General features: G+C 33.3%; 2 protein-coding genes across 4 annotated transcripts; both read right to left on the bottom strand.

Annotated features, from left to right (window-relative positions):
• Nucleotides 1-969: 969 nt before the first annotated feature.
• LOC124920841 (GATA transcription factor 3-like) lies at nucleotides 970-1,780 on the bottom strand. Its single transcript, XM_047461409.1, has 2 exons — nucleotides 1,529-1,780; nucleotides 970-1,419 (listed from the first exon to the last, which is right to left on the bottom strand). Exons 1-2 carry the CDS (start codon nucleotides 1,778-1,780, stop codon nucleotides 970-972), a joined length of 702 nt encoding a protein of 233 aa, XP_047317365.1.
• A 7,772-nt stretch (nucleotides 1,781-9,552) lies between these two features.
• On the bottom strand, nucleotides 9,553-19,967 carry LOC124922166 (protein-tyrosine sulfotransferase-like). 3 transcript variants are annotated; one of them, XM_047462895.1, is made up of 12 exons: nucleotides 19,558-19,967; nucleotides 19,298-19,362; nucleotides 16,688-16,865; nucleotides 16,504-16,575; nucleotides 13,123-13,408; nucleotides 11,451-11,591; nucleotides 10,811-10,915; nucleotides 10,592-10,736; nucleotides 10,382-10,467; nucleotides 10,185-10,304; nucleotides 9,986-10,117; nucleotides 9,553-9,903 (listed from the first exon to the last, which is right to left on the bottom strand). In XM_047462895.1, the coding sequence occupies exons 2-12, from the start codon at nucleotides 19,341-19,343 to the stop codon at nucleotides 9,763-9,765; spliced, it is 1,452 nt and encodes a 483-aa protein (XP_047318851.1). In that variant the 5' UTR covers nucleotides 19,344-19,362; nucleotides 19,558-19,967; the 3' UTR covers nucleotides 9,553-9,762. The 3 variants fall into 3 exon arrangements, 2 of the variants coding, with proteins under 2 accessions (XP_047318851.1, XP_047318852.1); XM_047462896.1 differs by having other exon boundaries at nucleotides 10,382-10,455; XR_007097769.1 differs by having other exon boundaries at nucleotides 9,761-9,903; nucleotides 10,185-10,237.
• Nucleotides 19,968-20,511: the final 544 nt, after the last annotated feature.

Here is a 20,511-nt window from a genome sequence, read left to right as displayed (position 1 = left end):
AACGGATGGTAGCCCCTCCAACAAAAAAATGTTATAAATATGTAAACTTCTCTGCCATTTGGATAGGAGATTGAGGCTAAAACGTAGTTTATTGCTCAAAGTAAACGGGTATTTATTCAAGTACGCTTTGAGTGGGCTTTGAGTGGGCAACTTTATCTGAGAAAACGTCGGGTACAAGGGTCCTAGTACTATCCAGGTAACTGATATAAGCATAAATTGTCGCACTATTGGCTTGCTACAAGCTCGGTTTAGGTAGATCACAAGAAAAGTAAACAAAAGAACTTCTGACCCTATTACAGTAAAGGCTAAGGGCAATACGCCTCTTTATCTAGACGAATTGAATTGGTTTCAAGAGCATTCCGCCTATTTTTGGCTACTTGAATTTGAAACCCGATTCACCATCGTAGTTCCCTCTACGCCTAGTTATTCTGAAGAACACTTTTCCATCTTACCGCAGCTGCTGGCACAAAGTAAGTCTGGGGCTTCTTCCTCGAGTCCTGTCATGATCGCTCCTGCAATCAACTTAGAAGGAAAGTTGCTCAACTTTAGTCTGGGGCTTCTTCCTCGAGTCCTGTCATGATCACTCCTGCTATCAACTTAGAAGAAAAGTTGCTCAACTTTAGATAATGCATCTAATGGAAGATCCATAATCTTTAGTTTGGTCATAACCTTTTGATTTTTTAAGTTCTGTCTATATGGACCTTTTTGGTGATTAAGTAGTGGGTTACCTCTTTTAGTTTTCTACTAGTCAAAGGCTTCTACGTTTAGGATGCTCAATCCCACTTCTAATAAAACTGTTATTCACCAAATTCTGAATTATCTTAAGTAACTTCTTATTTTAAAATATTAATTTAAGATTAATTGATTAGTGAAATAAAATGAATAATTAAAACAAAAAAGAACAATAAATCCTTCCAACTATTGAACAAATGAAGGTTTTAATCTATCTGGATATGAAAAATATTTAACCTAATTGATTTGATTAAGGGTTGGATCAAGACAGTTCCACTTCTTCAATCTGAGGCCACAAGCATTGCAAAGTGAATTAGGGCCAGCAGGACCTTCTCTCCATTGTGGAGTTCTTGTTGATTCACAATAACTGCATTTCTTCCCCAACTTCTTCTTAATGTATTTACTATGCTTCTTTTTCCTTAATTTATTATTATTATTATTATTATTATTCTCAGCTGCTTTGCATGTACGATTAGCACGACCTAATTCGTTGTTGTCGGCGGCTGCGGCCGCGATGTCGTCGCAATCTCTGTAAATGTCAGACAACTTCCTTATTTTCCTCTTTTTTATAACGTTGTCAGTTGTTGAAGGCTTCAATTCATTCATGCAATCATATTCATCATTTGTCTTCTGATCAGAACTTTGTTTGCATTCCTCTGATTTCTCAACCAGATTAATTTGTTCTTTCTACGAACAAAAATCAAACAAAAAGGGTATTATGAGAATAAGCCCTAGCTCTATCAGAAATCTGAGAACAGGAACGAGACACATGCTGATTAATACTAAATTTGATTACCAAAGGTTCAGGAGTAGATCCGCCATTGACGCCGGTGGTATCGGGAAGATGGGCCTGAGGAATTGGATGATATTGGAGAAGAGGTTCGTTGAAAGTGGTGGTGAATTCCGAATATAGTCTTTTAGCTTCGGAAAACCTTCCCGACCATTCTTGATTCCAGTTTATGCTTTCTTCTCCGATGGATTCCACCGGAAAATCCACCAATTCAATGATTTTCTTAGTCACCTCAACTCTAGCGGTGGTCGCCATCATTGCTTGATTCATATTAAGAATAGATTTACTCACATTTATAATGGGGATATTTTTTTCTATAAATTAATTTTAATTAATATTTCACTATAAATTGGACATAAAGTTAAATATTGGACATAAAGTTAAATAGTATATATGTCCTATTAAAATTTAAAAGGAAATAAAATTAAATAGGAGATATAATGGGTTTATAAGTTAATATATAAAATAATTAAAGATATTTAATTTAGAGTATAATGAGTTTAATCTATACAGATTTACTAAATATTACCTTAATAATAATAAAGTATTATATATATATATATATATATTTACATGATATTTGATAAGGATTTGCAAAATATTCTAAACAAAAAGAGACTGCATTTAATGGAAAATATATTTTATTGTAATTTAATGATCATTATCTTAAAATATCTACTATGTTTGACCACAACAAAAATGATTTAGAAATAAATTTATCATGTTAAAAAATTAATATCAGATTCTAGTTGAGAAATAAATATCTATATATATCAAATAAGTAAAAATAATAATAAAGTTTATGAATTGGACCAAAATGTAAAAAGAAAATGTTTTATTCCAAATATAAAATAACAAATATTCTAAATTATAATTAAAAATAATAAACATTTTTTATTATGTAAAAATAATAACAAATTACAACAATCTCCTCTTTATAATAAATAAATCTCATTTAAACTTGTATATAACTAGTTTTTACTTTTTATGTATGACATTTAGAACAGTAAAATTTGACGAATTTAAAATTTTATCTTTTTTTTCCTTCGTCTCTTTTTTTCAACTTACTCAATGTTTTATTTTTTCTTTATCATATAAATTTATATTATTTTTAATTATAAATAATAATATTATTAATTTAGTATATAAATATATATATTAATATAATTTTAAAATTGATAATATAAGGTATAAAGTTTAGAGTTTAGGCACTTAGGTATCTTTAATTATTGATATTTGTAAATAATAATATTATTAATTTTTTATATTTTTTATATTAATATATATTTATATAATTAGTTTAGAGTATATAATTTAGGTTTTAAAGTTTATGGTATAAATGTTACGTTTATGATTTTTTTTATATGAATATATATTTATATAATTAATTTAAAATTTAGGTTTAATTATTAAAATTTGAAAATAATAATATTTTTTTTATATGAATATATATTTTATAATTAGTGTCGAGGTTAGAGTATATGATATAAAGTATATGATTTATTTATATAAATATATATATATATATATATATATATATATATATATATATATATATATTTATAATTAGTTTAGAGTTTATAGGGTATATGATGTTTTATGATAATTGTTATTTTTATTTATTTTCATATGATGATTAAAAAAAGAAATGATAGAAAGGAAAGAATATATTGTATACAAATAATAATTTATTTATTTTTTTACTTTTTTCTAACCTAGGTTCAGGGAAAATAATATATATATATATATATATATATATATATATATATATATATATATATATATATATATATATATATATATATATATATATATATAAAATGATCCTTAATTTTGAAAGTGTCCAAATTATCGGGTCGAGAATTGTGGTTAATTTGGATATACATGTGAGAATAAATGGATACGTCGGATTCTGGGTTGACCCGCCCATAAACTTAAAACAGTTAAAAATAAAATAAAAAATGCTATAGGTATATTTCGAACTCGCAACCTAACAAAACAAAAATATAACTTTTTAACCAACTAGGCTAATAACACTTTATATTTTTAATTCAACACCAAATTTGATGAACACGTGACGTTGTAACAATATAAGTTCAACTTTTTAACTAACTAATTAATATATATATATATAAAATGATGCTTAATTTTGAAAGTGTCCGGATTGTCGGGGGTCGAGAGTTGTGGTTAAGTTTGATATATTTGTGGAAGTAAATTAATACTTAGGTCGGATTCTGGGTTGAAACAAATACAACTTTTTAAACAACTAGGCTAATAACACTTTTTATTTTTAATTCAACACCAAATTTGATAAACGCGGAACGTTGTAACAATATATTCTTATCCGTGTGAATCGCACGAGAATTTTCCTAATTTTATTAATAAAACTTAATGTTTAGGAAAAATAAAAAAGTTAATAAATTTTAGGATTTACTGAGAAAAATAAATACTAATAAGAGGAATGTTAGGTAGGTAGGAAAGAATACTGATTGATATAAGTTTATAAAAATAAAATATTAATAAAATTTAGGGATTAAATAAGAGAAATGATAAATATTAATAAATTTTAGAATATAAAAAAATAAATTAATAAGTAAAAAAAAGGGAAGAGGAAGGAGAGAAAAAGAAGATAGAAGATAAAATTTTAAATTTTAAATTCTCTCTAAAAATTATATAAACTAATTACTATTAAATCTAATTAACGTCTTAATTTATTTTCTTTCATTTATATTTTATTAATTAGATTTATAATATATATTTTTTAATATTAATAAAAATTTATCTTTCTATTAAAAAAATTAATTATATATTTATAAATTATTTAAATTAATTTAAATTTTATATATTATACAATATTTTAATAAATTATAATCTTATTATTTTTATTTAATGTATAATTTTTACTTAATTTTTTTAATTAAAAAAAATTAGCACAATCATGTCCACCTCAACTCAAAACGTCACTAATATCTATAGTTGTTGGAATAAATTTTTGTTCAGATTAAATGAGATGTAACTCACTTTTATTTTTATAATATTTGAAATAAAATTTTATTTAAATTTGAATAATTTTGAATGAAAAAACTTTGTTTATATTAAAAAATAAAAAATATATTATAAATTTATTTTTGATTATAAAGAAATATTACTAAATATTAAAGGGAGAAAAAATTATATATTTACAAGTTAACAATTTACTGTGATAAGATAATTTTTAATAGTATATAAAATTTTCATAGTTAATTGAAATGTGATTTATTTTTATTTGCAATAATTTGTTGAAATATATATAAATAAAAAATATTATTAAATTTATTAATATATTATTTAATTTAAATCAATATTATAATGTGATATTTGTAAATATAAAATATTATTTTTTTATTCAACTCTAAATTTTAGTATTTTCAAACAATAAATAAAGTTATTAAATCATAAAAGCGTTATTTTGAAGAACCAAACATTTTAAGATTTGGATATTAGTCTAACTTTGTTTTAAAAAATTCTTTAGTTCCCCTGTTGTGGTACATGCTTCATGGTTTTAAGGAAATCCAACAAGAAGAAAAAAAACCTGATTTTTTTTTTCATTTTAGTACAAATAGGGTTGGTGACTCACAAATAAGGAAATTAATCATATTTAGTATCATTATAGGAAGCACTATATATAATTAATTATTTATCAAATTCTCAATTTATGCTTGTGGAATAGTCAGGCTATATTGTATTGTTTCAATTTTAAGGTGTCATCGTTATTAAACATTTATCTTAAAATAAAAATAAATAAATAAATATTTTTCTATACTGAGGAATCTATATATATAATGATGCTTAATTTTTAAAGTGTTCGGATTGCCGGGTCGATAGCTGTGGTTAATTTGAATACTTGGGTCGGATTGTGGATTGACCCGTTTTTAAATTTAAAACGGTTAAAAATAAAATTAAAAATGCTAGAGGTATGTTTCAAACTTGCAACCTAACAAAACAAGTACAACTCTTTAACCAATTAGGCTACAAAGACTTTATATTTTAAATTCAACATCAAATTTGATAAACGCGGGACGTTTTAATATTAATATAAGTTCAACTTTTTAACTAACTAATATATAATGATGTTGAGTAAATGGATACTTTGGTCGGATTGTGGGTTGACCCACCTATAAACTTAAAACGGTTAAAAATAAAATTAAAAATGTTATCCGTAATTTTTTTCACGGTTTTTTATATTATTACTCGTGCAAATTGTCACGGGCTCAGTCTTTTCACTGACGATCCGTGCGGCACTAGTTACGATCTTCTCAAGAACGAGTAACTAGTCAGCCTTACTCGACGCAGCACTCGGCGTTTAATAGAATTGACACAAGAATTCTAGAGAGAGAGAGTAACTTTACAAATAATAGTATATTACTCGAATACTTGGTGATTTATAATGTAATACTTCACAGGTATTTATAGGACTAATTCTAGCTGTTACATTGATTGTGCACTAATTTAGGGATTCCTTATAATTATCAATCAAGGACATTCCTAATTAAGGACATTCCTTTTATATATCAATTAGTGATGCACTAATCAAGGAATTCCTTTTAACTCTCAATTAGGTGCGCTAATCAAGGACCTTCCTTCCAGCTTCCTTCCAGTCTAGAATCTTCCTTGGGTTGGGCTTTAGAGGGCTCAAGCCTCCTCCTCTTCTTGGGCCAGGAGGATTGGGCCGTGACATTCTCCTTAAGCCTCCTCTTCCTGGCCAGGAAGATTGGGTTGTGACATTCTCCCCCACTCAATCTGGCGACGTCCTCGTCGCTTCCTCCTTGTAGGCTTGGATGGTGTCTCCACATGAGATAAAAGTTTTGAGTGACGTGCTGGCTTTCTAACCCGTTTCTTCTCTAAGAAAGGGCCTTCGTATTGCCTCACAAGCCCCTTATGAATTTTGGAAAATTGTCTCTCTTGATGGAGGAGAAGTTTTACTATCACTCGGTTTCCTTCGAACTCCAAGTGTCTTCTCTTCTTTTCCTCTCATTTCTTCATTCTTTTGGCGGTCTTGGCTATTTCGCACTTCTCTTTCTTGAATGGAAACTCCTCTGGTTGCCTCTTCAATTCCTCCAATTTGGGAGGTTTAATGCGATAAAGAACCGTCGCCGATGGTTTAGTACATTTGACTAACTCTTCTCTGTGATCCACCTCTCTCTTATGGTGGGATTTCTCTGATAATCCAATGGGTATTACATCATGACCTTTCTCTAGGACAATTGTAACTTCTGGATGTATCTTCTCTTTAGACGCAGTTTTCACATCTTCTTTCACAGTGACAAAAGATGATGGGTAGGTGTCCTCCGCAGCTTTTGAGAGTTGCATGGCAGATAGCTGCCTAGTTTCTCTCTTGCCCTCTCTTGTTAAAGGTATTGTGCGAGTATTACCTTGCTCTAGAATGTACATCATATTGGCAGAAGGGAGTAGGATGGCATTTACCTTGTCTAGGAACTCTATGCCGAGAACCATTTTGTAGTCATCCATGTCGATAATGGAGAAATCCAGAAGGCCGGTCCACTCCCCCAAGTTGATCTTTACATTACGAGCAACTCCATAAGTCGCACTTGGTGCCGAGTTGACTGCTTTAAGCCACCCTTTCTCTTTAGTGTACTTAATCCCCAGTCTTCTCGCCTCTTTTACCTCTAGAAAGTTGTTGTTGGCTCCCGTATCCAACAAAGCTTTAACCATGTGGTTTCTTACTCTAGTTTCCACAAATAGTCGTCCTTTCTTCGCGGACTTTGACTTATCAAACTTTGCTGTAACGGCACTAAGTAGGTTTAACGACCCCAATCGAGCTTCATCGTGAACGCGTTCTTGCTCCTCCATCAATGCTGATAGTTTATTCTTCATAGGACACTCTCTTGCTTTGTGCGGCCCTTCACAAAAGAAACACTTTATCCGGGGTCTCTCTACATGTTTCTCCTCCCGATCTTCTCTACCATTGGGTTTGGTAGACTTAATTGGGTCTTCATTGTTGTAGATATGGTTTCCACCATTTTCCCCCGTGTCATTCCTCTCATAGGTCGACTTTGGTTTCTCTTGCCTTCTCATTTCGAAAAAGGATTCAGCCACGGCAATAGCGGTGCTTAGATCTTGGACCCCACGTCGTTCCAACTCCAGTTTCGCCCACATTTGTAGACCATCAATGAAGGTGAACAAGGCTTCGTCGTCTGAGTAGTTGGGGATTTCAAGGAGAGTAGCGATGAACTCCTTGACATACTCTTTAATACTCCCTCTGTGTGAGAGCCGCCGCAACTTGGCCCTTGCTTCTCGAATGGCGTTTTCAGGATAGAACTGTCTCTTAAGTTCCTCCTTGAATTCACCCCAGGTGTTGATAGAACACGTACCTCTTTCAATGTCGCTACTCCTTCGCCTCCACCACAACATTGCGGTGTCTTCCAGGTATGTCGTGGCAGTATCTATCTTCCTCGCCTCTTCTACTAGGCCGAGTGCTTTGAAATACTGGTCCAGACTCCATAAGAAGTTGTCGATTTCTTTTGCATTCCTCTCGCCTAAATACGCTTTAGGCCTTGGAATGTCTATCCTTATCGGATTAGGGACTCCTATAGGCGCGCGTCCGCACTCTTGCGTAACCGCCTTCTTGAGTAACGCCACATCCTCTTCGGTAGCTTGTAACTTAGAAGTCATTACCTCGAGTTTCTCAGTCAAGGTCCTGATTTCACCAAGGAGGGTCTGCTCCACGATCTGAGCTTGCTCTTGACATTTGGACAAGCCTTCGTTTAGGGCACCTTGCATTCCTCCTCGGAGCTCGTCTCTCTCCTTCTCAAGCTCAGTAATGCGTTCCTCTAGGTCCCCGTCATTATCTTGTCCATACGCCACGGTGAGTTCTACCTTCTCCAACCTGGCGATAATGTCAACGATAGCGTCTCTTGATCTTTCTCTTTCTTTGATAGCTTTGGTTCCTCCCGTCTGAACTTTGCGAGAGTTCCTACCATCTTCTCCGGTCCCGTGGGGAAGATTCTCTACTTCGTCCACGACCTTTGAATTTTCTTCTGATCTCTTCGTCATTTCAGCTCTGATACCAATTGTCACGGGCTCAGTCTTTTCACTGACGATCCGTGCGGCACTAGTTACGATCTTCTTAAGAACGAGTAACTAGTCAGCCTTACTCGACGCAGCACTCGGCGTTTATTAGAATTGACACAAGAATTCTAGAGAGAGAGAGAGTAACTTTACAAAGAATAGTATATTACTCGAATACTTGGTGATTTACAATGTAATACTTCACAGGTATTTATAGGACTAATTCTAGCTGTTACATTGATTGTGCACTAATTTAGGGATTCCTTATAATTATCAATCAAGGACATTCCTAATTAAGGACATTCCTTTTATATATCAATTAGTGATGCACTAATCAAGGAATTCCTTTTAACTCTCAATTAGGTGCGCTAATCAAGGACCTTCCTTCCAGCTTCCTTCCAGTCTAGAATCTTCCTTGGGTTGGGCTTTAGAGGGCTCAAGCCTCCTCCTCTTCTTGGGCCAGGAGGATTGGACCGTGACATTCTCCTTAAGCCTCCTCTTCCTGGGCCAGGAAGATTGGGTTGTGACAAAATGCACGGGCTAAATACTAGTTGATATAGAAAGAGAATCATTACCCTTGTGCTAAAAAATTTCCTAAATTCAACAACAAAAAAGAAAAAAATATTAATTGTGGTTTAATACTTTAAATAATATTAATAAGTCTATACTATTATTAAAAACAAATCAAAATATATAAAAAGAATTACCAATTTTGTTTTTCTCTTATTGATCCAGTTCCTCTAAATTTATACTAGTTGTAATTTAAATAAATTTTAAAAAATAAATAAAAAGATGAATTAATATTAAATAATAAAAAAATAGTTAAAAAATTGAAAAACCACAATTAACTAAAACTAATCGAATTTTCATTTGTTTTATTAATAAAAAAAAACAATATATGAAATTGACGGCTCAAATAAAGTTTAAAATTAAATATAATAATAAAAAAATCAGCACAAAAGTCTAAATAATGAAATCCACCAACCAAATAAAAATTTAACTGGTCTAAAGTGCTAATTATTATTATTGTTACTATTATTTGAAAATATTGTCATTTACTAATTAATGAAGGTGATGGCAATGGCAAATGGAAAATGGCAATTCTCTCAATTTGATAGTGTTTCTGTATTGAACTTACTTCCCCTTTACATGCTCTAATAATGTCAGTCTCATCATATTTTTAGTTTCAGCAGCATTCTTCTTCTTCTCGCGCTTACAAATAAAAACATCACCACGACAATAGACGCACATAACCACAGTATGTTCTTCCCATCGTAAGGATAATAAACCCACGTGCTCTTTTTCCTCTCCTCCTGCAAACCAACATACCAATTGTGTTTTAAGTGTTTTGTTTCTAATAAACTAAACCAACTTGTGCAAGAAAAACAAACTTACAGCCACAACTAACTGCTCAAATTTTTTGTGTTGGTCTGAGAATATGTTGCGAGCATACTCGTAAAGCTCCATATCTAGCTTGTTAAGTGATTTAATCTCCTGGATAATTGAATCAGGAACCCCAAGTCGTGCCTGCAAATTTCCACATTAATAATGCAGCTACAAGGAACATGGAAAATTAAATTGCCAGGCCAGCTACCTCCTTGGTAAAGTTTGCGGGAGAGAGTCTCTTAAAAGAAGAACTTCGTCGTCCTGATTGAGTTTTTCGTAAGTTAGAACTACATGACTCATAAGATCCAATAAGTTTTTCAACACTCATCTGTCATTAACAAATGAGAAAGGCTTCTCTAAGTAAATAAACTCCATAGATGAGATATATTATTAACAGAAGCTTACATTTTCATAGGTTGCCTCACTATTATTAACAGGGTTGATACTGGTGTTCTGTCCAACAACAAGATGGCTAGTATCTGAGACAGAATCTGGAATGAGAACAAATATTCAGAACACTACACAAGATTATTTTATTGTCATTATCAATTCATGTTCTTTGATACGATTGATAGATTTGTTTCCATGCACTGTTAATTAATCAACACATTCTACCTGATTTATTGTAATTTGCAGGATCTGAACGATTAGATGTCAATGACTGAAATATCACTTGTGCACCAACCACATTTGCAAACATTGTTGCAGACTCTTTGTGGTCTTCAGTAATCCCAACATACAACATATTCTTCAATCTATTCTGAAATATTATTAACAAGGACCTATCAAGATTCTATTCTATGAAGAAAATTCAGAACAAACCTATTTTAATACCTTTGCAACTTCAAGCACATATTTGCCAAGAGTTTCATGTCTCAAAACACATTGTCGCACTTTATGCGATTCATCCAGATACGAATTGTTTGTCACTCCTGCAATCTGCTCGTATATGGGGTTCACCAAAATACGTATTAAATTTCAAATTCACAACTAGAGTTCTCAATAGTAATTATTTACCTATAAAAAATAGAGATTCGGCTAAACATATTTCACCAAATGAATGGTTGAACCTATGTTACAGTAACACTGTGTCACACTGCCAACAAATGTTCAATACCTAATAGTTGCAAGGCTGTTAATTTTCTAGAAGCTTAAATAGCTCTTTTGGATTATGATTATGAACCTGATAATAACTTAGAAACATCAAATCTCCAAAACCAATTCACATAAGTTACTTTCAAAAGTGACTTCTATTTAAATTGTCTATATAGAAGCAAGTTGAATTTTTTAACAAAACAAGTTGGGTAACCATAGAGGATGGTCCAGGGAAGAAAATTTGCCATGGTTAGCATTTAAAACATAAGCATTACCGGCTTCTATAAGTTGATTTTCGCATGAAATTAAATGAGAAACAGCCTTTTTCCAAAAAATCAGAACAGGATGACAAAGAAAAGAGCAAAATCTTAAAGGATACCTGGAAGGTAGCTCCATTGTGGATGATGTCCCGAGCAATAGGATCATTAATATATTCATGCAGCGGTATTACAATGTCTTCCATATTGTAAGGATCACTTCCTCTAGAGTATGGTGGTAAACTTTGCTCCCTAGCATCTCGCTATCCAAGAAGGTCGAGAATAGGAGAAAGTCACATATTAAGCATATAAATAAACAGTTAGTGTTGATGTCAGTATTTGCAGCCCTAGATAGGATAAACATTTTATTGCTCTGCCTATCTCTAAACTGCATACTATATGGTTTTACTAATTTTCTATATCAGAGGGAGAAGACATAGGGACGAGAAGAGTGTAAACAAATTGTTTGAGATCAATGTACAAGATGTGTTTACTTTTTTGTTTGAATCACTCATTTTGGTTCTAATTTACCTGACTCAATTTTCTAATTTTCTAGAAGCTTAAAGAACTCGTTTGGGTTATGATTATGGACCTAACTTTAAATGGATCAAAGAATGAGAAACAGCTTTTGCAAATTATGGTGAAGGTTTAAAAATGAGAATGACAGTCTTTGGAAGAATGTCGTCATTGCCAAGTATGGACTTCGCGATAATGAATGAATGTCTTTTTCAGGGAGATCTAACCAGAGTAGTAGCCTCGGGGCACATTACCAGGACGTGGAAGACCCTTTACCCTCTCCTCTCCTTCTCAGTGAGCAACGGAAATAAAATTGATTTCTGGAACGACACATGACATCCTAGGGGGAAACTGGTTGACTCCTTCCAGGACTTATACGAAATCTCTAATAAAAAGAAAGGTAGAGTGGCCGACTGCTATAGACTTACTTCCGGCATTACTGAATGGAGAATCACACCTTCAGTAAGGATAGACTGACCAACTTAGTGAGCACCCTTCAAGTTACAATTCAACCGGAGTCTAACGATAGTTTCATTTTGAAGTCCCCGGATTTTAAGATTAGTGTCATCTACCTTGCAACCATCCAAGGAACGCCAACTCGGTCCCTTAGAATAAGTATGGAAAGCCAAAATCCCTTCTAAGATAAGGTGGGGAGCAAGCAATAACATGACGATTAGAAGCCCATACCCTTCATCATGTGGTGAAAAATTTGGAAAGAAAGGAATATAAGAACGAGGGGAAAATATTTAGAGCTGAAAGAATCAAAGGTTTTATGCTTCATGCGTTTGCTTCTATTCGAAAAACAGAATTTTGTACGGGTTGAGAATTTTGTAATCTTATAGTCATTTAGCCTTTTTTTTCTCCTTCTGTTCTATTATTTTTGTTTCACTTCTCCCTTCCATCTTTAGTTCTTTAAACGCATATTGTGTTCTCTTTTAATGAAAAGTTGAAATTTTTCCACAAAAAATAAAATCAATGTTTGACAAAGAATTTGATAAATTGTTAGTTGATTCAAATTCAACTACCTAATGAATTCAAGAAATCTTAACAGTTGAGATCTACCCTTGAGCAATATCTGCGTTCTCCAGTCAAAATATAATTTGGACCTATCTGTGCTAAAAGCAGCAAATCTTATTTTCTCTAATGCATTTATGAATATAGAGTCTTCGAGAAGAAATACTGGATTATGATAATGCTGAGGGGAGACACTAAAAGAGAAAAAAGAATGGAAGGAAACTAAAATAAGGAGCATTTATATGGAAAACACAAAAATCATACCCGAGAAAATAGGTCCGCTCTCATCCAGGGAACCAAGTACTTCCATGGCCAAATATCCAATGTATTGACTGACTTACTCTTTCTTATACGTCCATCCATTCTTGTAGCAGATGTTAGGTTAGGGTGATCCAAATATCTAGCAGCTACCTCTACAGAAAACTCATAAGTGCTAAAGATACGATCAATTGGATTCCTAAGTATTGTGACTACTGAAGTTCTTTGCTGGGGGAGTTTGGACATCATGCTGTAGTCATTGTGAGTAACAAGCAACCTGCAATCTGTTTTTCTGTGCAAAAGAGCACAATAGAAAAAAATCAAAATCACTTGCAATACCAGGCAACCAAATTATATCAGTCAAATCTTTAGATTATAGGTATCAAAATCAGTTAATTTGTCAAACAAATAAATGTCACAATAACCTCAATTCCTACAGGATAAACAGGAGCTTGGAGGACAAAAAAAGAGGCTTCTCTATTCTAGGTTTGAAACTTTTGGAAAATTAGAAACATTAGAAACATGATCTTTCTATATTAACAGTAATCTGAATTTATTATATGCCATTTAATTAAGACTATAAAGGCGGCATGTTAGTCCTCATTAAGAATTCTTTTGCACAATCCCAAAATTAACTATGTCACTCTTCACTATTCCTGCATCGGTGACCAATAGAATGGACACAATCATTAAAAAAAAATTCTGAGGCAGATCTAACTCATCTAAAATCACTAATTTGGTGAGATGGGACACAACGAAGCTTGACGTTGTTGACGACGGACTCGGAATTAAGGAATTCTCCCTTTTCAACACTTCGCTCCTCTTTAAATGGTGGTGGAAATTTCTCAACGAAAACACAAGTCTCTAGAATAAAGCAATCATCGCCAAGTGCGGACATCGAGATAACGAATGGATGTCTCTTTATGAGAGAGTTTATGGGTGCCTATGGGGCCGTATCTCTAAAACATGGGAAAAGTTTCACCCCCTTTTCATTTTTACGGTTGGTAATGGTAAGAAAATCGATCTTTAGAATGATCCGTAGCACCCAACGGAAAATTGTCAGACTCTTATTATGATCTTTTTGAGATCTCTAGTAAAAGGGACTAAAGTGGCAGACTATTTTCGTCTCACATCTAACCAAATTGTTTGGAGAATTCTTTTAAATAGACGACTTTCCACCGAAGAGGAGGAGAGACGATATCTCTTCATAGATGTTTTTACCAACGTTTCGATTAACCTAGAGACTGACGGCAAGTTTTTTCTGTCCGGCTCTCCCGATTTTAAAACTAGCTACATTTATCATACGTCTCTCCAAAAAAAACTTCATTCCGGTTTCCTTGGAAAAATGTGTGAAAATCAAAAATTCCATCAAAAATCTCGTTTTTTGATTGGGAAGCTATCAATAGAGAAGTCTTGACATCTAACAAACTGAATAAGAAATTATTCCATCTCACTAGCTGATGCAACATTAGTTTGAAGAGTGAAGAATCCATTGATCACATTCTTCTTCATTGTGACCATGCCAAAAGTATGTGGCTCTTCTACCGAACCTCCTCCAATTTCAATGGAATACACCATCAAAAGTCGCTGACTTCTGGGTTAAATGGATTGAATTGTGTTCTAACAACAAAATCGCGGACAACTGGAAACCAATTCCTCTCATCATGTGGTGGACAATCCGAAAAAAAAATAGAAGAGTTTTCGAAGGGAAAAACTATAGATACGAGCGTCTCAAAGGATTTATGTTACACACGTTCGTTTCAATTCGAAAAAGAGGAACTTGTACGTGATGATAATTTTTCAATTTTAATGTCATTTAAAATTCTTACGTTGTTTTCTTATTTGTTGTTTTTTTTTCTTCCCTTTTGTAACGTTTGAACGTATCTTACGCTCTTTTCAATAAAAGTTGATATTTTTCAAAAAAAAAAAGTTGATCCTATGAAAAGGGTGCATGGTTAGTAAAAAAAATGAGATGTAATTATGTGCACACTTTCCGTATTCATATAGTAAGAAAATCTTACAGCATCAATACTGAAAAATGTCATGCTAGAATCACATAAATGAAGGGATAAAGACAAAATTGCACATATTTTTGCTTTGGAGCAAATAGACTCATGAGTCATGTGCTATTGTAGATGCGAGAAATGATTGGGGAGGGAATGAGAGTGAGAATGGCATTGCGTAATCTGATTGACTGAAAAAATAAAATAATTTATCTCTTTCCTCATACTTTTCTTTTTCCAACCAATGAGGTGATGCCATGTCATTTCCTCTCTCATTTCTTTCCCCAAATTCCCTCACCTAAACGTAGCATTGATCGTTGTGTGGAACTAGTAGACCTATTGTGGCATCCATCTATGCCATGTGTATTTTGTTGCACATGATGTAGCCAGATAATTTATGCATTATAAACTGACTTGGCCTTTTAGTTCTCCCCTTCCATTATCAACGACTCTGACATTCCAAGATACATGTGAAATGGAAACATTTCTTTCTTGTCTTAATTTCCATAGAAAGAAAAAGTTTCAGCCATGACTGCTGAATTCTTTCAATCATGAGAGAAAAAGAAGTGACGGAATCCTCTGACAGCTAGGAAGTCCAGATGACGCTACTCTCACCTTCACAAACTTCTTTTACCATGACAAACATCAACTACATGCTCATTCGCATCATCAATAGAAATCTCATGAACTTCCGTACACCTTTCCAAGACACACTTAGCAAAATCCTCAGTAACTGAAGCAGCAATTTCTATCAATACTCGTTGATTCACCTTGCTTAAGTACCCTTAGACCTATAGTCACCAAACTGGTATTAACCTCAGCCTGAATGCCCATTGAGAGTAGGCAGCAGATTTAATAAGGGTCCATCTATTGCCCCTCTACTTTTGCTAATGGGCTCCAATTTCTTAATGTTTCATTGCCAAATTGCCCTTATAAATATATCATCCATTTACTTTTAGAGAATACTAAAATACTAGCAGGACAAACTTGGAGTTATGTACCCTTAGGTAGTTTTATGTTATTTTAATGTTGCATGAACTACTTATCTGCCTCTTTCTTATAGATGATGAGGTCAAATTTATTCGGATTTTTTAATGTTAAAACTTTTTAGTAATATAAATGATGTCTATCAAATTTGACCTCAGAACAACTCACATCAAGCAATGGTGAATTGGTAAGTCAAACTTATATGTTACATTCATGGAAATTTTAATGGCTTGGTTCTAGTACAAAGATTAGGTTACATTGTTCATCATCTAGAAAATCCATGAAAATGTTGCTATAAATGGTTTGGTCATATTTGTTCCTTTCTGAAAACTCAAGGGCATGTTGATCATTTTCCAAATGTGTATAACATAATAATGTCACTAACCAGAAGGATTACCTTGGGTCAAAACGCAACTTATCATAAGAAAGAGGACACTTCGCAGAGGTAGGATACAAATTTCTCAAGAAACTGCAAGACAAATATGTTAACATGAGCAAGAATAAACTCTGTCAAATGGTAGCAGAGAGACTTAATATAAAGAAAGGTCAAAAGGAGGTAAATCTAGGACTACAAAGCTTACCAATGGAAGTATGTCCTTCCCCCTGTTCTAGGTATGTGAAGGAAAAATAGTAGATCATGCAAAATATGTTTGTTTTCTTTCTCTTCGAAATCAGCAGAAGCAGCTGCCCACTTCTTCACAGTGCTTCGGCAATTTTCATAAACATCTTTGCCTTGATAAGCATTGATCATTATAAAAGCTGGGAAATCATAGGGTAAGACAATTCAAAAGTACAAATACATCAGCACCAATTTATCAGAACGCGTAAACATATTCAACACATTTGTAGCCGTTGCTAATTCAATTTCATAGATGTTGTGAATATGGTACAAATTGCATTCATTAGTAGCTAATTTTATATAAAATTTTCATCATTTGAATATTTTTATATTTCACCAAAAGCAAAACTGTCGTCACCTAAACTCCAAAGGTAGTGAAATACCTGTATTTGAAACATAACCAGGGTTGCATCCAACACTTCATGTAGATAACACAGTAACTGACCTTCTGATTCATTTTTTTGGGAAAACCGCGAACGAGTTTATCAATAATCCAAAAAAAGAGTCTACTACTTGAACTTGAAATGGAGAGCAAAACATGATTTGCCTCCAACACAACAAAAACTAAAGAAAACTTCAACAACATTAAACAAAAGCTTGAACACAACTTGACATTCTGATTCTTCTCATCCCCCAAAGAGTGATTTTACCCTTGATCAATGGAGCACATTATAATATGATGGTTAACCCATTTTCTTCATTGTTGTGCAAAAAATTATATTTTAAATAACCTTCATGAGTTTTGTGGGAATTCAATAGAGAAGAAGAATTTGCTAGATTTTCAATAATAGGATACACCTATTTATACAAATATTAAAGTTAATTTCCTTAATTAGGATCAACCAAGATCTGTTAAATCCCTCACCTAATTTATTCTAATATATACATTAGAAATACAGCAAAATCAAAGAGATAATTAAGCCTAAATTGCTATTTTTCAAACTCTCCCTCAAGTTATGTGGCATATATCCTCTCAACCAAGGACACCAATTAGTGGTTTGATCCAGCCAAACAAAAAGGCCAGGAAGTTCTTGATTTATCCCAAAGTAAGGAGGTTCATAGGACAGTGCGAAAAGTGTATAGTGGCTCGATGCCGAGTTTACGCATAGTGGCATTGCTGGAGTGTCTATCAAACGTGTGACATTGGAGTGATGCAGAGAGGCGATTCTAGAGTTCCTTCGTATAAGATACCAAACTTTTGATTGTTGATAATTCGTCCCAAAACTAAAGTGATGGGCTGCAGAATTTTAAGGTGGGCTGCCAAGTGAGATGGCTTTAAAAAGGAGGTGGTCTGGTCCAAGGTGAGAAGGTGTGGTATCAATCTGATTTTTTAAGTCTTGAGAAATAATAAAAAGATTACCTAAAACACAAGCACAGCCCCAAGCACGGTTGTCTTCTTCTCCATGCTGCCTTCCAAGTTCACAGCTTGTTGCTAACTGCTGTTCTGAGAAGCAACTATATACTGCTGCCTTTCAGCAATTTGCCACATCCTAGTTTTAATATCACTACTACTGCTCCTGTCTCACTTTAGCTGTCCTAACTACTAAGCCGAACATGTTAGTTCAACTTCTACCAGTCGGTTCGGACCTCCACTTAGTTCACCCAAGCTTCATCCTGGTCATCACCCAGGGATATGTTCCCAGGCTTTATATCTATACCAGGTAAAACTATTGGTGATGAGGAATCACACTGAACCAAAAAGGCTATAGTTGCATTTTGTTAGGCAAAAAACTGTTGATATTCTGGCTTGAGTTTGTTTGCATCTAGATTCCTTATAATTTTCATAGGCACAAGTTCAATCTAATTGAGTTGGATTACAAATTTTAACCATGGGCTAGTTTGATGTAGTTTTTCTTTTAAATAAAAATCTATTTTTGGGAGAAAACCTTATTTGATGAAAAAGTGGGTTATTTGGGTTAAATGACTAAAATATCCTTTTGTATTTAGCATTTGAATTTTATAAATAATAATAATGTAGGGGTGATTTGGTATTTTGATTAATCATTTGAACGATGAAGTGATTGATGATGGGAATGCTTCAGAGTATGTAATCACCATCAAAATGAACTCCACTAATACTTTTAGCACCAGAAAATACTCCAAAGATACATGATGCATTCTAACAATTCTCTCATGTTTATGTAGGTAAGTACAGCTACTGTGTTATAATTTAATCAAATAGCCAGATGTTAATTATTTTATTCCAAGTTCGAGTTTGCAAGTCAATCAAGTCTCAATACATGAATGTGGAATAGGCTACTCACATACACAAAATTTTGTCTGGAAATGGCTAATACTGAAGCAAGCCAAATACATAATTGATGAACATAATACACCAATATACATTAACATATATCTTTAGAAGATAAAAAGTAAGCATATATTCATTCGAGCATGAAAAGTATGTCAAGGCTGGTGCAACTGGGACCAAATTCTAAGATATTGAAGTTTATTGCAAAGAGGGAAAGACCATGAAAATAAGGATAATCACTCTAAATTATTATAGATATAAGCATCAGAATGGAAGGAAAAGGGAATGATCAAAATGTGACAGTAGTTGCCAAAAACATACCATGTCCAAGAAACAGAAACACCACAAGCAGCCGAACGTGATCCATCGAGCTCGAACCGTAGAAACTAAAAAGAAACAATTACCACTAATGAGTAATGATTATGGGAATGTCAACAACAAAAAGCAACCGGTGGACTAAAATTAATCTACCCACCATAGATAGTTCAACAGTCTAGGTAAAGTTGGCAAAAAAAAAGCGAACGGAGTCCAACAAGTAGAGATAGAACAGACTGATAAATATTAAATATTAAAGATTTTACCTGTTAATGTAATCGGGATATCGTGCTAATAAATTCAATCAATGAATCCTTGTTTGGGATCAAAGCCGCCAGATTCTTCCAAGTCTTTTCCCCTCTCTCTGGTCCTCTTCTTTTGTTCTTCACTAACCAAAATGCGACAAGAAAGAAACCTTAATTTACCCAAAAGATAACCTTAAATTGGTGTCGCTCTTCTTCCGTTGATGTGTAGTAGTGACTGTGAAAGGAAATTTAGCAGGAAATTAGTTTCCGTATTGATTGGTCTTCTTCTTCGACTACTCCCGACGGCGATGGGATGAGAGGAAAGCTGTGTGAAAGTGCCCGCCAGCTTCTTCGAGAATTTAGGGACTCAATTTCTTATGCATGTCTTCTGTGTTTGGACAAAAAATCTCATTTTTATTGAAGAGAGATCCTTGTAATCTCTTCATATTAGTTATGACAGTCAACAAGTTCAATTTATATCATATTTTATATAAATAATATAAAGTGTATATAAGGATAAATATAATTTTATTCTCTTATAATAAGCTAGGGGAAATTTGAGCAAATGACACTAAAAAAGTTCTAGATGCGTCGGTAGTCATCGTATTATTTTAATTGCGGTGGTGACCACTTTATATTTTTTGACGAAAATATTTTGTCGCGTTACGCAGTGGACTTCTCATCACGCGAAAAGAAAATGTTCTTATATAAATACTTAAAAAAAATCATTTCGTTATTTTCATTTTTCTCTCTACTCCACGTCCTCTCTTAGACGGCGACGGCGATGGAACCCTAAACGAACACAACATATTATACAGATCGACGACGAAAATCCGTTCTAATATAATGTGTTCAGCTTAGTGTTCATCATACGGATCGATTTATGTTCTTATTTCTATTATGTTCATCTTCAAACCCTAAACTATTAGGTTGTTCTTATTGTTCATCTTATTTTTCATCGTGTTCATTTTCAAT

This window comes from Impatiens glandulifera, chromosome 1, assembly GCF_907164915.1.
Source record: "Impatiens glandulifera chromosome 1, dImpGla2.1, whole genome shotgun sequence".
Classification (NCBI taxonomy): Eukaryota; Viridiplantae; Streptophyta; class Magnoliopsida; order Ericales; family Balsaminaceae; genus Impatiens; species Impatiens glandulifera.
The sequence above is the reverse complement of the archived record's forward strand: the minus strand, read 5'-3'. Positions and strand labels throughout refer to the sequence as shown.